At 41.4% G+C, this 13,289-nt stretch overlaps 1 protein-coding gene across 2 annotated transcripts in view; it reads left to right on the plus strand.

Annotated features, from left to right (window-relative positions):
• srgap1a (SLIT-ROBO Rho GTPase activating protein 1a) overlaps positions 1-13,289 on the plus strand; it is a 75,875-nt gene that overhangs the window by 45,412 nt on the left and 17,174 nt on the right. For both annotated transcript variants that reach the window (XM_010775604.1, XM_010775605.1), the window contains exons 4-8: positions 1,212-1,274; positions 5,356-5,535; positions 6,259-6,387; positions 7,930-8,151; positions 8,673-8,774. In XM_010775604.1, coding sequence (XP_010773906.1) covers positions 1,212-1,274; positions 5,356-5,535; positions 6,259-6,387; positions 7,930-8,151; positions 8,673-8,774 — 696 coding nt within the window. The remainder of the gene's footprint in view (positions 1-1,211; positions 1,275-5,355; positions 5,536-6,258; positions 6,388-7,929; positions 8,152-8,672; positions 8,775-13,289) is intronic.

Here is a 13,289-nt window from a genome sequence, read left to right on the forward strand (position 1 = left end):
GCGACTGCAGTGAAGCAAAGAGACGAAAACCCCTAAATGACCGTCCGGGTTTGTTGAAGGCCGCATTGACGGTGGGTTAGGGCCATTTAGCGGTCTTCGCGGCAGTGGTAGGAGTAGTGAGGTGCGAGGGTGTACAAATAAAACCACAACGGTTATCGATCAAGAGAGAGGTAATCCTCCCTCAGGGACTTATTCCGGTGTGAACGCAATCTACGAGATAGTTCAGGAATTAAAGAGTTCCTGGGAAAAGTACTTGGTGTGAAAGCGCCTATTGCCCTTTAAAAAAGCACTGCACTCCATTCTTGATCAGAAGTACATCGCCACTCTATCCCACTACACCCGCTGGTTCAATACCTTCACAGAACCCTCTTTCCGCCTTTTGCTGAGAGAGGCTCCCAAAATGAGATTTGTCTAGGGATAATTGGGTTAAAGAAAGACCTGGAGTGCTGGGTGGAGGCTGTAACATCATCCAGGTAGCAGAGCGTAGTATCAACTGTAGTAGAGATCAAACACTTCATTGCCATGACTCACATAATCTGAGTCAGTGTGAAGGAAATATGGGAGCTCTAGTGTCAAATTAATAGTGAAAGCCCCTCTAAATCCATCACGGCCAGAGAGAGGACACACAGAGGAAACTCTGTGTGTGTGTGTGTGTGTGTGTGTGTGTGTGTGTGTGTGTGTGTGTGTGTGTGTGTGTGTGTGTGTGTGTGTGGGTGTGGGTGTGGGTGTGGGTATGTGTGTGTTACTGAGTCAGCCTTGTGGTGTGGCTGATTGAGTTAACATATTTGGGAAAAATCTTTTACATTGAGGCGTAGGAGCCAGATAATGTGTTGAGCATGTGGAGGGTGAAACCAGAGCCGTGTTTGACGATTAGAGTGGAAAGGCCCCCGTGACACTGATACTGCTATCACTCAGAAACCCTGTATTTGACACAGAGTTATAAATCCACTGCTCTGTTTTTTATTCGTACCATTCAAACCACGGGTCAGTGTCTGGTCATTGTCCGCAATTCGTATAAAATATACAGTAAACAGTCTTGTCAAGTTTCAGTTTTATAAAGGTCGTGTTTATAATAGAAAATCACAAATGGCTTGAATTGGGTATACTCTTTAATTTGTCTTTGGGATAACTTAATTTGTGTATTTAATTGTTTCAATTTACTGATTTGTTGTAATTGTCTCATTGATTGTTCTTCTGTGTTTCCTTTTCAGAGCAAGGAAATTGCCTTTCAGCTCCAGGAAGACTTAATGAAGGTCCTTAATGAGCTATACACAGTAAGTAGTAAGACTCGCCTTCTTTTTCTTCTTTTACTAATTCAAGTCTACATTAGTCTGTGCTGTGGTGGAGACTGATTTATAGCATTGAGTTGTTGGAGATGTTGAAGGAATAACAAATTAAACATTCAACTAAATATGCACCTATCAACTTCTATGGAAAGTCTGTCTAATCTCTTTTTCAACACAAAACTGAAACACAACCTCTCTTACCCAAATGACCTGGATATTCAAACTGCAAAGGTTCAGCATCATGTTTGCTTGACTCCTTAGTTTTCATATTCTCTGTTTTATTGGCTTTTATCAGATTGGTTTGCTTGCTCTTCAAAACAAATGCATGCAAAGCCACACCAGTTGGTTGGAGCCAGATAACAACTTGTGGATACATATTGCTTTCTTTAAATAAAAAAAGAAATTATTTTTGGCAATGATGCCTTCATTCAAAAGTTGACAGAGAAAGATACGAGGCCTTCGAGTGAGGGGGAGATTACATGCATCAAAGTCCTCAGTGGGAATCAAATCAGGAATGTTGTGATTACATGGTATTTTCAGAAACACAAAACGGTAAACATAGCTTTGGCTGCAGACCTTTGAACCCAGAGGTTGCATTTTCTCAGGGGGATTAGTAGCATTTTAACCGACCATAACACTTTAGCGTTAAATCATCTGCATAGCTGCTGCCCAGTTTCTATGGAGGCGTTTAATCTCTTCTGTTCAATGCCTTTGCTGGAAATTGTTGTCTGTAAGTTGCTATGACCTTGGCAGGGAAAAGTTTTTAAATCATGAATCAATAGCTAATTCCTCTGCCTTAATGGCTCCAGTCAGCCCTGCTAGCCTATTTGCCTTGTTTATTGCCTCACAAATGTTGTTTGACCATCAGATGCTTGTGTATTCTTAGAAAGGGCGACTGGAATTAAATGAAAACCATGTTGTTTTTATATGATTGCTTTAGGTTTATAATCCTTATAATGATATAGTCTACCCTAAGTATTGTTGGGCAAGCTTCTTTGAAATCACTGCTTTGCAAGCTACCAATTACTTCACACAAGAACTACAGCAAAACTAAGTTTTTGAGAAATGGTTGCTGGTCATTCATGAACCAAAATGCTGCCACATTCAAATTTCTTAAAATGTTCACTCTCTTAGACCATTTGACCGGCTTAAAAAGTGATCCTGACTACTTGAATCGTAAATGGCAATATCATGAACTACTAGCAAGCTTCTGTGATATGTACCGTAGTTAAGCTACTTAAATAAATTATTTTCAGGTCACTCACAGGCATCAACAATTACAAACATGACATCATAGAAATACATAACATATGAGAGAAACACATATAATTCTACCATTCTGTGAATCTGTGGTCTTGTGTAATCGTGTGTCATTCCTTCCCATTGATCAACAACTTTATATTGATCATATACTGTACCTGGGTTGTACACAGATAGAGGTACTAGTCGAGGCAGTTGTTGCTGGTTCCCAAGAGATGGAGTGAAAAGCAGCTCGGTTGGCTTCACAGTCTCCAGTTCCTCACTACAGAGGATTATGGGCATGCTGCTCCAAACACAACAAACCTGTAACTCCAAACTCAATATGTGTCACTTTCACCATGCTCCACACTCCAGATATGACCTGGTTTAGCCCCTATGGGAAAGCGCACACACGTACAAAAATATTCTCAAACACACAGTAGCTATTGCATCAGACAGATGTCGAACCCCGCCAATGAAATAACAGGTCTGCTCCATCTCTAAATATGTCCCTCTAAAAAGAAACACCAAAGTAAACACAGCAGCGGCAGACTCCAGACCAGTAAGTGAGGAGTACAGGGCCCAAGGTCAGTCAGCCATCTCTAAACTGGTTCCAGTTAGGCCAAACCAAACCGGAGCAAGAGCGCTCCACACAAATCTCGCTTTGCTTCGTTGTTCCACTCGTACAGAAATATCTCAGCTTGGGGGAAAGATGTTTGGATTTTGAGATGGGTGAGACTCTTTTTGTATTGACGTTGAGGTTTTTTGCAGACGAGTGTATTGCGTACACAGGTTTGTTGGAGTTGGTTCATTTCAGGTTAAACCACAGGTGCTCCATATCGCCGCCTTCTCCTGGGAGTTTGAATGTATTTTTAGCCTGTTTTTAGTTCAGTATGTAGCTTTTCAGAAGATTCATTGTTTGGAGAAGTTTGACTATGTAAGCGGTTCACAAAATATAGTTCATTTGCTGTAGTTGAACACACTTTATTCCAAAATGGGGCTGCAACTAACAACATCATCTACCCTAGTTTCTCTAAGTCCAATGTGATACCTTTAAACGTTATCTATTGTCAGTACAATATCCAAAGATGTTCAGTTTTAAATAAACGAAAGCTGGAAAGCTGGAGAATCTCAATATATGAGGCTAAAAAACTGCTCTTATTGCCACGGCACAAAATATGACTTTCTTTATCAAAATGGTCGGTGATAACTTTCCTTTCAATAATTGATAAGTTGACTAATATATTCTAAAGAGAATATAAGATAAATATAATATTTGACAGTTTATGTTTTTAATGTTTGGATAATTATAATTAAAACTTTAAAGATAGTTCTTTCAATAAAGTAAAGTCTTTCCCTTCTCCTTCTCTCCACTCCTACACCCATGAGATGTTGTGAGCAATGCACCTGCTTTTTGGCTTTTTATACTGATATACCCAACACCAGAATGTGGTTTGGGAAATGAATTAAGGGGTGGGACGTTACTAGGGCCCATACAATTATTTTACATACAAATTAGTTATAATAATGTAAATGCCCATTGATTGGAGTTCAGCGCTCTTGCTGATGACTCCATGTTATCGTCAAAGGATTACGTTTTTCTCCCACAGCAAGTGATTCATCAGCTCCGTCCTTCGAGCCCCCTCATTTGTCACTCCTCCTGACGATGGTAGCCAGTGCTAATGAGACTTTTATACCCGCTTGCTCTCTTCAAGAACTCAGTGTTAGTGTTTTGTTGTTAACCTGCTACTCTACGATTGAGTCACCCTCCAATGGGTTCATGGAGTGTGTATGAGTAACGCTCGCACTCCAACTTACTCTGAAGAGGATGACTCAGACTTTAGGAAGTAGTTCTTATCAGTTGTTCATCATCAAGCTGAAGCTTTTCTCTAGTACGTGACGACACAAGGGGTGGAAGAATTCAACTTATACTTCAGTATAGCATCACATAGATCTCTATAAGGAAATATTTAAGAGCCATATCCTACATGCTAAACAGATACACATTTTGGAACTAGCGAGGTATAACTTTGTTCATGTTTTAAAACAAAATAGAGCTTCAAAGATACACCAACCCCTTTATAACCTCAACCTGAGTGAAACCCAGATGCAGGAAAACTCAGATCAAGGAAGGCCCCATGTTAGATTTAGCTGCAGTGATTTGTGGTGGTTGTGGTCATATGAGGGGCCTCATACAAAGTCTTGAGAGAATCTGTCTTTGGTTTGTTGGTTTACGGAGAGACAGACTGCCAGCTGTGAGATGAGTTGAGAGCTGATGAATGACAGGGTCCAAGGATGGAAACCTTAGTTGTGGGTTATAAGAGGTCAGTCTCCTCTATGAAGATGGATTACTGTGACCTTTGACCTCACCATAACATAACACGTTTTCAGGATCTTGCCCTTTGCCAATCTTAAGAAGCGCTGCATACCTCTTTTCACCCTCTGTCAGAAACCAGAGCCCAGTCTGGTCTGATTGGTTAGCTGGCTGGGTCTTTTGTGATTGATCAACAGCTAGAGATGTACCCGCCCCTTATTGTCCTTACAATGTGTTGAAGCGCTAGCCATAGAAAGGACATAGATTTCACTACGTTCGAAAGCGCTGGAGACGCTGTAGTACATATGCCAGGCCCGTAAGTGTCTAATGGAGGCGTTTCAGGCAGGGGGGGGAGTGTGTGGGAGAGAAACTCCCTCTTGAGGAAACTTTGGGATTTTAGTCTCTGCAGACCATTGACATGCACATAACACTACAGGAAAAGGGGAAACCAAAAAGCATAATAGGGCCTCTTTAATAACTGTTTTGCAGCTTATTGACACTTTTGTTTGTCTCCAGGTGATGAAGACGTACCACATGTACCACACAGAGAGCATCAGCGCCGAGAGTAAGCTGAAGGAGGCCGAGAAGCAGGAGGAGAAGCAGATCGGCAGGGGAGAACCCGTCTTCAGCATCCGAATGGAGGACAAATACCAGAGGCGCAGCTCTGTGAAGAAGATCGAGAAGATGAAAGAGAAGGTAGAACGATTACAGCACTTAGCGATCTAATCACATTTGTGACAATTGCTTTTAAACTCCATTAGTAGTAACAGCATTCACTGTTTTATTGAAGTAGTTCAAACACAACTAAAATATCTGATTAGGACATTTGCCTCATCAGGGACACAGCATGTTTTTTTTACTCAGACCTGATCTGAGAAAAGCAAAACAGACTGAGAGCGTTTTCGCGACCAAAGAGCGGGCTTTGTTTTCCCAGAACAGGCCTGCTTTCTATTTCATCTCTGCCACTAATATTACAATGGCCTTTTAAGGGTGGCTCTTCCTGGAATGCATTCGGGAAGTGTTAAAAACATGGACGATTTGGAAGTGTGAGTCAGGGTCATTGGTCAGAAGATGGTGACTAACTAACAGACTTGTATTTGTCTGGTAGAGAGGAAGTGTATGATAAAAACAGATGGCTCCTGCAGAGGTTGAAGTGAAGGACACGGGCTGTTTTTAGTTTATGCCTCTTTCCGTGCTCGTTCCTTTTTTTGTGCTATTTATAACATAGTTGTACATATTTCTACTGTAATGTTTAATAAAGCTGTTGTTTTGCCGTTAATCCGGTCTCAGCTCTTAGAGGAATACATGAAAGCACAGGCACTTTGTCAGAAAGGCAATTCTCAACTCATTAAATCCATCCTCTCTCCTTCGCTTTGTTGTTGTCTGTTTCTCATTCTCTTCCTCTAATTCTCTCATCAGCGTCAAGCCAAGTACTCCGAGAACAAGCTGAAGTCGATCAAAGCGCGCAACGAATATCTGCTGACTCTGGAAGCGTCAAACTCCTCCGTCTTCAAATACTACATCCATGACTTGTCGGACTTAATTGATGTAAGTATAAAACCACGTGCCTCTGTCAGCCCTGTTCGAGGCAGCTTCGTCTTTTTTGTCTCCATTGATGCTGGGAACATTTTGCTGAGGACTTACTCACATAAACAGAACACCTTGCAGCCACATAAGGAAGATGTTATTATGCTTCTTTATGCTCTTCATACAGAAGACCCATTGCTATTCAGGGTTTCTTCTTTCACAGACTCTTAGAAGAGATTTCAATCTTGATCAGAGGAGAGGCCGATGACTTAAGCAGGCGGTTCTGATATAACAATGATGTCAGGACAGCAGACTGTGGGATGGAAATTACAGTTCAGGGCTGAATTAAAGCAGCTTATTACTTTTGTGATGAAAAATATTCTTTCCTCACTTCCTTCTATTCCTGTCATTATTGAAAAACCCACATATTATATTAAGTTCTACTCTGTTTTCCTGATATTCTGACATTTCCACATCTTTCTGACATTTTGTTTTGTCATCTTCAGCTGTGGGTCATCACTCCATTCACTTAAGAATCACGTCTCCCTATGCTTTCTTTTATGCTATCTTGACCTTTTTGTTACCGTACCAATATACATGGCTTATTTGTATATAGCTTACCTGTGTTATTATTGTTATTTTGTTAGAGAAATAATCTTACTTTGCTATTTCCTGTGGCCTTTCTAAGGAAATGGGTGGAGGCCAGGTTTTTAGCCAGGGTTTTTGGGTTTAATTTCCAAGATGAGAGAAGAGGAATGCAACCTCTCTTCAGCCCGCATGCTGTGTGCTGAAATTACCCCTCTGCCTGCTTTGCTCAAAAGCCTTCACATCGCACCGGGGTGTGTGTGTGTGTGTGTTACTGTGTGTGGGATGCCATCTGCGTGAGCTGTAGGAGCACGCTCACACACATTTGTTTATTGATGAAGTGGACTTTTTATCGTCGAAAATATAGTGTACATGCCTTCTTGTGGAGGTTTTGCATTTGCCTATCACTCAAGCCATGTTACATTTCTTTGTGTAAATGTGCGTGTGTTTTTGTGGTTGCCTGAAGCTTGTGTGTCTTCCTAGGAGAGACCTTGGCCAAGGTTTTAGTTATTAAATATCAGCATACTTTCCTGGAGGAAACCTTTAATAATATTGAGGAAAAGTTGTGTAAGACAGAGGCAACACTGCTGACTGTTTATAAGAGACTGTTGGCTTGTTTAAAAGTATATTTAATTTGTAATCTGTTTAGCCTTCCAGTCTGAGACTTAATTCTAAGAAAGTGTTTTGTATGACCGCATTCAGTTATGTTGTTTTTCAAACTAAATGTACTCAAGTTGTGGATTCCTGTGAAATCTTAATGTTTTCCTATGTGATATTTAATATATATTTTGGGTTTTGGACAGTGGATAAGACAAAACAAGCCGTTTGAAAGGTTTATGAGGTTGTGATTTTCACTTCTCTTACAATGTATTAAGAGGAAAACAGGAATTGTTGGTTGCTGCAGCTCTTGTATGGTATTAGTGTGTTTATTATGAGACCTGTAATATCACGTTGACCCTGTTCTCCCCTCTCCTCCAGTGCTGTGATTTGGGTTACCACGCCAGTCTGAACCGGGCCCTGCGGACCTACCTGTCAGCCGAATACAACCTGGAGACATCCCGGCACGAGGGTCTGGACATCATAGAGAACGCCGTGGACAGTCTGGACCCCCGGAGTGACCGACAAAGGTTCATGGAGATGTACCCTACGGCCTTCTGCCCACCGGCAAAATTTGAATTCCAGCCTCATATGGGAGACGAGGTACATAGATTGGTCAAGAATAGAAGCTGATATGAAAAACTGAACTGAAAGACTGCATTTATACACATTTTTTCAAAAGTTTTGTTTCCAAATCATCCACTTTTTGAGCTGCACAGCAACATGGTTTGGATTTTATTATAAAAAGGTCTCAGACTTAATGAGGTCTGATTTCAGTGGCTTAAGTGCAGCGTTTTACTGCGTCTGAGCGGCTGGATCAGGTTTTTATGGGGCACAGAATATGACAAATCATGTGTTAATTCTCCCCCTGCAGTCATGAAGCTCAACATGTGTTTGGAGTTTTACTGTTTGGCTGGCACTGCGGAAACTGATATCATGTCTGTTTACACTCTGTTGTTGTCTGCATTCAGTTGTGAGACGTCACTGTGGTTTGCTTTGCAATTGAAGAAGAATTTGATTTCCTGCATCTCGTTTCAAACAGAGGACACGTCGCTTGCCTTTTATTTCAGAGGGTTGTCACTTGAAATCCTAATTCCTGACAATGTGTTTCCTTTTTTCCCCAGGTGTGTCAGATCTCAGTGCAGCCACCGGTGAACGGAGAGCTCATCCTGAGGTTCCAGCAGCTTCAGTCCCGCTTGGCAACTCTGAATATTGAGAACGAAGAGGTAAAGCAATGCAAATAAATAAAGTCATTACACATATATTTGTATTTTGATCCGTGAGGTTTTTCTGTCCAACATGTCAAAACTCTTCTCCCCTGTCTCGACGTAGTTTCCTGCTAGAGATGCGTACGTTTCTCCATTTTGCCGTTTGTTGGTTTTAAGAAGCTTACAGCTGCAGAGCTTTAAAGCTACCAAAGTTAACTTTAGCCAGAAGTGGTCCAAGGTGAGACAGAGAAAATAGTTGCTGATGATCTCTGAAGAATCTTAATGTTTTTTGGGTATACACAGACACACACAGTGTTTTTCCTGTCTCTCATGCCCTGCAGGTAGCCATCAAACCTCTCTGTGAAGCCTCCTTTCTGCTCCCACTGGTAGATTTCACTGTCTCGCTTTTATTTGCACAAACCTGTCTTGCGCTGCTCTGTTTTGACATTGAAGGTGCATCTCTAGTCAGGCAGTTTCATTTGAACCTGTGTGCAGGATGCTTGAAGAACGCAACATTTCTGTTTATACAAGAAATGGGAAAATAAATACTGTGACTGCAACAGTTTGACGGAGTACATTTACACCAATTATGTTCGCTTTTTAAATAAAAGCTATCCGTATTACCCTCTCTGTTGTTGTCCCCTCCATGGGTGCATGTTTCTTTCATTTATCCTGCCTTTTTTTTAAAAAACATTTTGGGATTTTTCATTTGAATGTGCAATGGATTAAAGCTGAAGAAAGTCAATAGAAGATTGGTCAATAGACTGAGACTTAAACTGAAACTGAAAATTGTCACCATTTTGATAATCAAGCAAAAGTGATCACTCTTTTTTGTTTTCACTCTCAATGTATTAGTTTCGAAATTGATTATTGACCTACATAGGTGTGTTAAGTTCAGGACCTATCCTAGTCTACCATGATGAAAGACAGCTTAGTCCAGCTATCTTCCTTTTTCTCAGAAACTTCAACATTTCCCAAATACATTCGACATAAAATAAAAATACAACTGATATCTTTTGCCATTTCTCAACAAATGAGGAGGTATTATTATTTTCCCCTACACCTATCACATATGTGAACTTTTCTTTACCCTTAATGATTAACCAATGAAAATAACCCTAGTGGCAGCCTCTTTAAGCTTCCTTTGGATTGTTGTTTTGATGCTGTGTATCGAGGCTGCTCAGGCTCCTGCTCCTGCTCTCTGATGCAGTATGTAAAGTATCTCTGCACCCTGTGAGTTTCTGTGTGTGAGGGTGCGAAGACACGCCCCGGTTACTTCATGTCCTTGTCGGCTGCCTCGCTGTAGCGGATGTCATGGTGGGTCAGAATTGGAGGGCACTATTGCCTTGTGTTAGCATCAGCAGATGGCCTCTCTTCCTGTGCACAGCGGGCCAGATGCACCCTTGAAAAAAATGAACTTTCAAGGCTCTCTGACAACCTACCTGGAAGCACAACTGTCAAATAAAGAGAATGAAAAAAAGTCGTTATCCGGCCAGGAAAGGCTGCAGGGCATTTCTTAATAGAAGTGAAGCTGTTTTCTAAAACCTCTTTTACTCCCGTGAAAAAGTGAAGGAAAACATTGCTGAATAATTGACTGTGCACTGTGACGGAAGGGGGTGCGGCTTGGAGAGAAAACTCTCACTCTTACTAAAGGGTTGGGGTTAACATAGCCCTGCTGGGTGCCGCACTGCAGAAATTACAATTGAATTTCTTTCATTAAAAAAGTCTGCTCTCTGAAGACGGTGCTCATTTCAGCTCGTCAGCCAGTCAGCGTGGTTCATCTCCTTTTCAGATTTCTTTTGTAATCTCAAGACATTTCACACTAAACTATGACAATCTAATACCATCTCCTTCGCGGTGAATGTTTGTTTTCCTCAGATAAATCTCAGGAAGGCACATCAGAGCCTGTGTGTTTGTGTTTCTGTGTTAATAGAGGGACGATCAGCAGATTACACACTAACTACATATTCTGTTAACAACTATGAAGAGCAGTCTGCCTTTTGAGCTGCTGATTTTGAAGGAATTATTTTGGATTTTGACAGTACAGAAGTAGTTTTCAGTACAGAGAAGGACGACTGTAAACAAGTCTGGGATTATATTTAGCTCACCGTATTACTGCGCCGTCTTTGCAGCGACGCAGGGAACACATGAGTCATGGTTCCTTATTGAAAATAAACAAACCTAATTTGATCCCGGGGACTTTTCACCAGGTGTGTTGTGCGGCTACAGGGACAAATAGGCATACCCAGCGAGTCTCTTTAAAAGCCCTGTTGTAATCGAGCCCCGCAGTGAACACTGGTAACTATTCGTCTGCTGAATAATGGATAAACTCAACAGCTTTTTCACTGGGAGCCATTCTCTCGCATGCTTGGGTCCTGTCTTTCTGCTGACAGCTGGGCCTCTCGCCTCCACGGGGCCACCCGGGATGTAGCTGTAGGGAGAAGGGGACCCGACACACTCCGAGCATGTAACTCATGACTGCATGCATGTCATATAAGTTACTTATTTTAGGCACCTGCCGTGGGTTAAAAAAACCGCAGTGTAGATTTCTGAATGCTTTCTCTGTCTTTTAAAGGCAGCAGGTTTTTCATTTCACTCACAAGACAGAATTCTGTTATAGCAAAGTTTTACGACAGCAGAATCCCCCATTTCCTTCACTACGCTGTCATTAGTCGTGTTTAAACCTGCCGTGTGTTTTTGCTTCAAGACGGGATGGATGACACTTTTAACTACATCCACATTGTGTTCCCCAGCATGTATGTCGGCGCTGTAATCTATCAGTGTTACACTTGAAAGAGAGTCCACCTTGCTTTTCAGGTGTTTTTTTCTTCCTTTTTGAAGGCAAAATGAGTCACAGGTCAAACTGTTTAAAAGAAAAACAACCTAATCTTCCGTTGTCTCGGTGTGTGTAACAGCACCATGAGGAATCCAGTCTGTTCTTTCATTAGCACTGAGGTCAGACTCACTTAATAACCCAGACACAGGGTCACTACCTTTGAATAGGGGGCCTCCTGACCATTAGGCGTAATTAGGAGGGCTTCCAGCAGCGACTCACTGTCGGCGACGCTGACCTGTGATGCACACACAGTTGAGTTGCGATGCTCACAGCTCTCATGACCCCAGAGTGTCTCTGTTGAAGGGAAAGAAATGTTTTGAGCTCAGAGCTGGTTGAGGATGTTTCAGCATCAGCAGGGCCTCTTTCCTTCTGCAGCTTTTCCACATCACTGATTCATGCTCTCAGGCTTGACAGTCTCTAGACCCTTCGTCCTTGTCTTATTTGATCTTTTTTTGTCTCTCCTCCTTTTTCAATGCTCCACATTTTGCACTTCTCCTTAACCTATATAGCCCTATGTTTATATTATTTTATTGATTGAAAAGGCAGAATGGTCCTTGTGTCGGCCCTCGGCGTACCCCTTTTTTTTAAGACATTTTTTATTTAAATGTCTTTCAAAATGTCATAAATCAGATGTGCAATTACAATTATTAAAGGAAATGTGTGTCATTACACATGGAATATTTAAATTAGGAATTGGACATTTTTAAGTTGACAATAGTCATTTAATTGAGGGATGGATTTGGGATGGATTTTGTTGCATAAATGTAATCTTTGGCTTGAGGGAGATATGGGTCAGTTAATCCACCCTGACTAAAATATCCCAATTATTGGATGGATTGCCATGTCAGTTCTTACAGACTAAAGGGGTTTTGACTAACTGTCTGCAAAACTGAGGACATTCCATCAGCCTCAATTTTCATATTTGAGCGCTAATTAACATTTGCAAGGTAACATAAGGATTTAAACTATTATACCTGCTAAACATCAACATGTTGCCATTTCTCTGTCACTGCGGATTTGTTAGCAAGCTAATGTTCGCTATTATCTCAATGTCAAGCTATGTGCTATGTTAAGTGAAGCTTCACAGAGCTGCTAGCATGGCTATGAAGTGGCACTTTTCTTTCAAAAATATTACTGACAACAACACCAGGACTTTTGCTCTGTAAATATTGAGACATGATTGTTGAAGTCTAAATGTCATCATCACGTCTTTGTACTGCAAGCTCTTTATTAATAGTCTGCACAATTAATTTGCATCTCTTTCGGTCTCTTCAACTTTAAAAAGCTGTCACATCCTTATTTGCCCTCCCATTTTTTTTTTACATCATCCCTCATCTTACATCCTCATTTACTGGACACAGCCAGTAGTGGTGGCCAAACATCCTTGGCAGTAAGAAGGGGGGATCACTCCGCAAAGTCCTGACGTTAATGGGCTGCGGCAGAATCACTTTTTCAGACAGGTTAGAGGCGGTTTAGGAAATGTATCTTAAAAGCCTGTTACTGAATGTCTCGTCTCTAGCATACTCTCTCCCTCTCTGAGTGCAAGCAAACTGATTGCTTTGGCCGGGAGTCATGTTCAGGGGCTGATGGATTTTTGGGGAACTTTAGGCATTTTGTCAGAAAACACCTGCATTTTTTTTAGAGTGTCATGGGATAGAGAGAGAGGTTTTTATGGAGTGTGATGATTTAAACCGCTA

Source organism: Notothenia coriiceps, unplaced genomic scaffold (genome assembly GCF_000735185.1).
Source record: "Notothenia coriiceps isolate Sejong01 unplaced genomic scaffold, NC01 NC01_scaffold00015822, whole genome shotgun sequence".
Taxonomy (NCBI): Eukaryota; Metazoa; Chordata; class Actinopteri; order Perciformes; family Nototheniidae; genus Notothenia; species Notothenia coriiceps.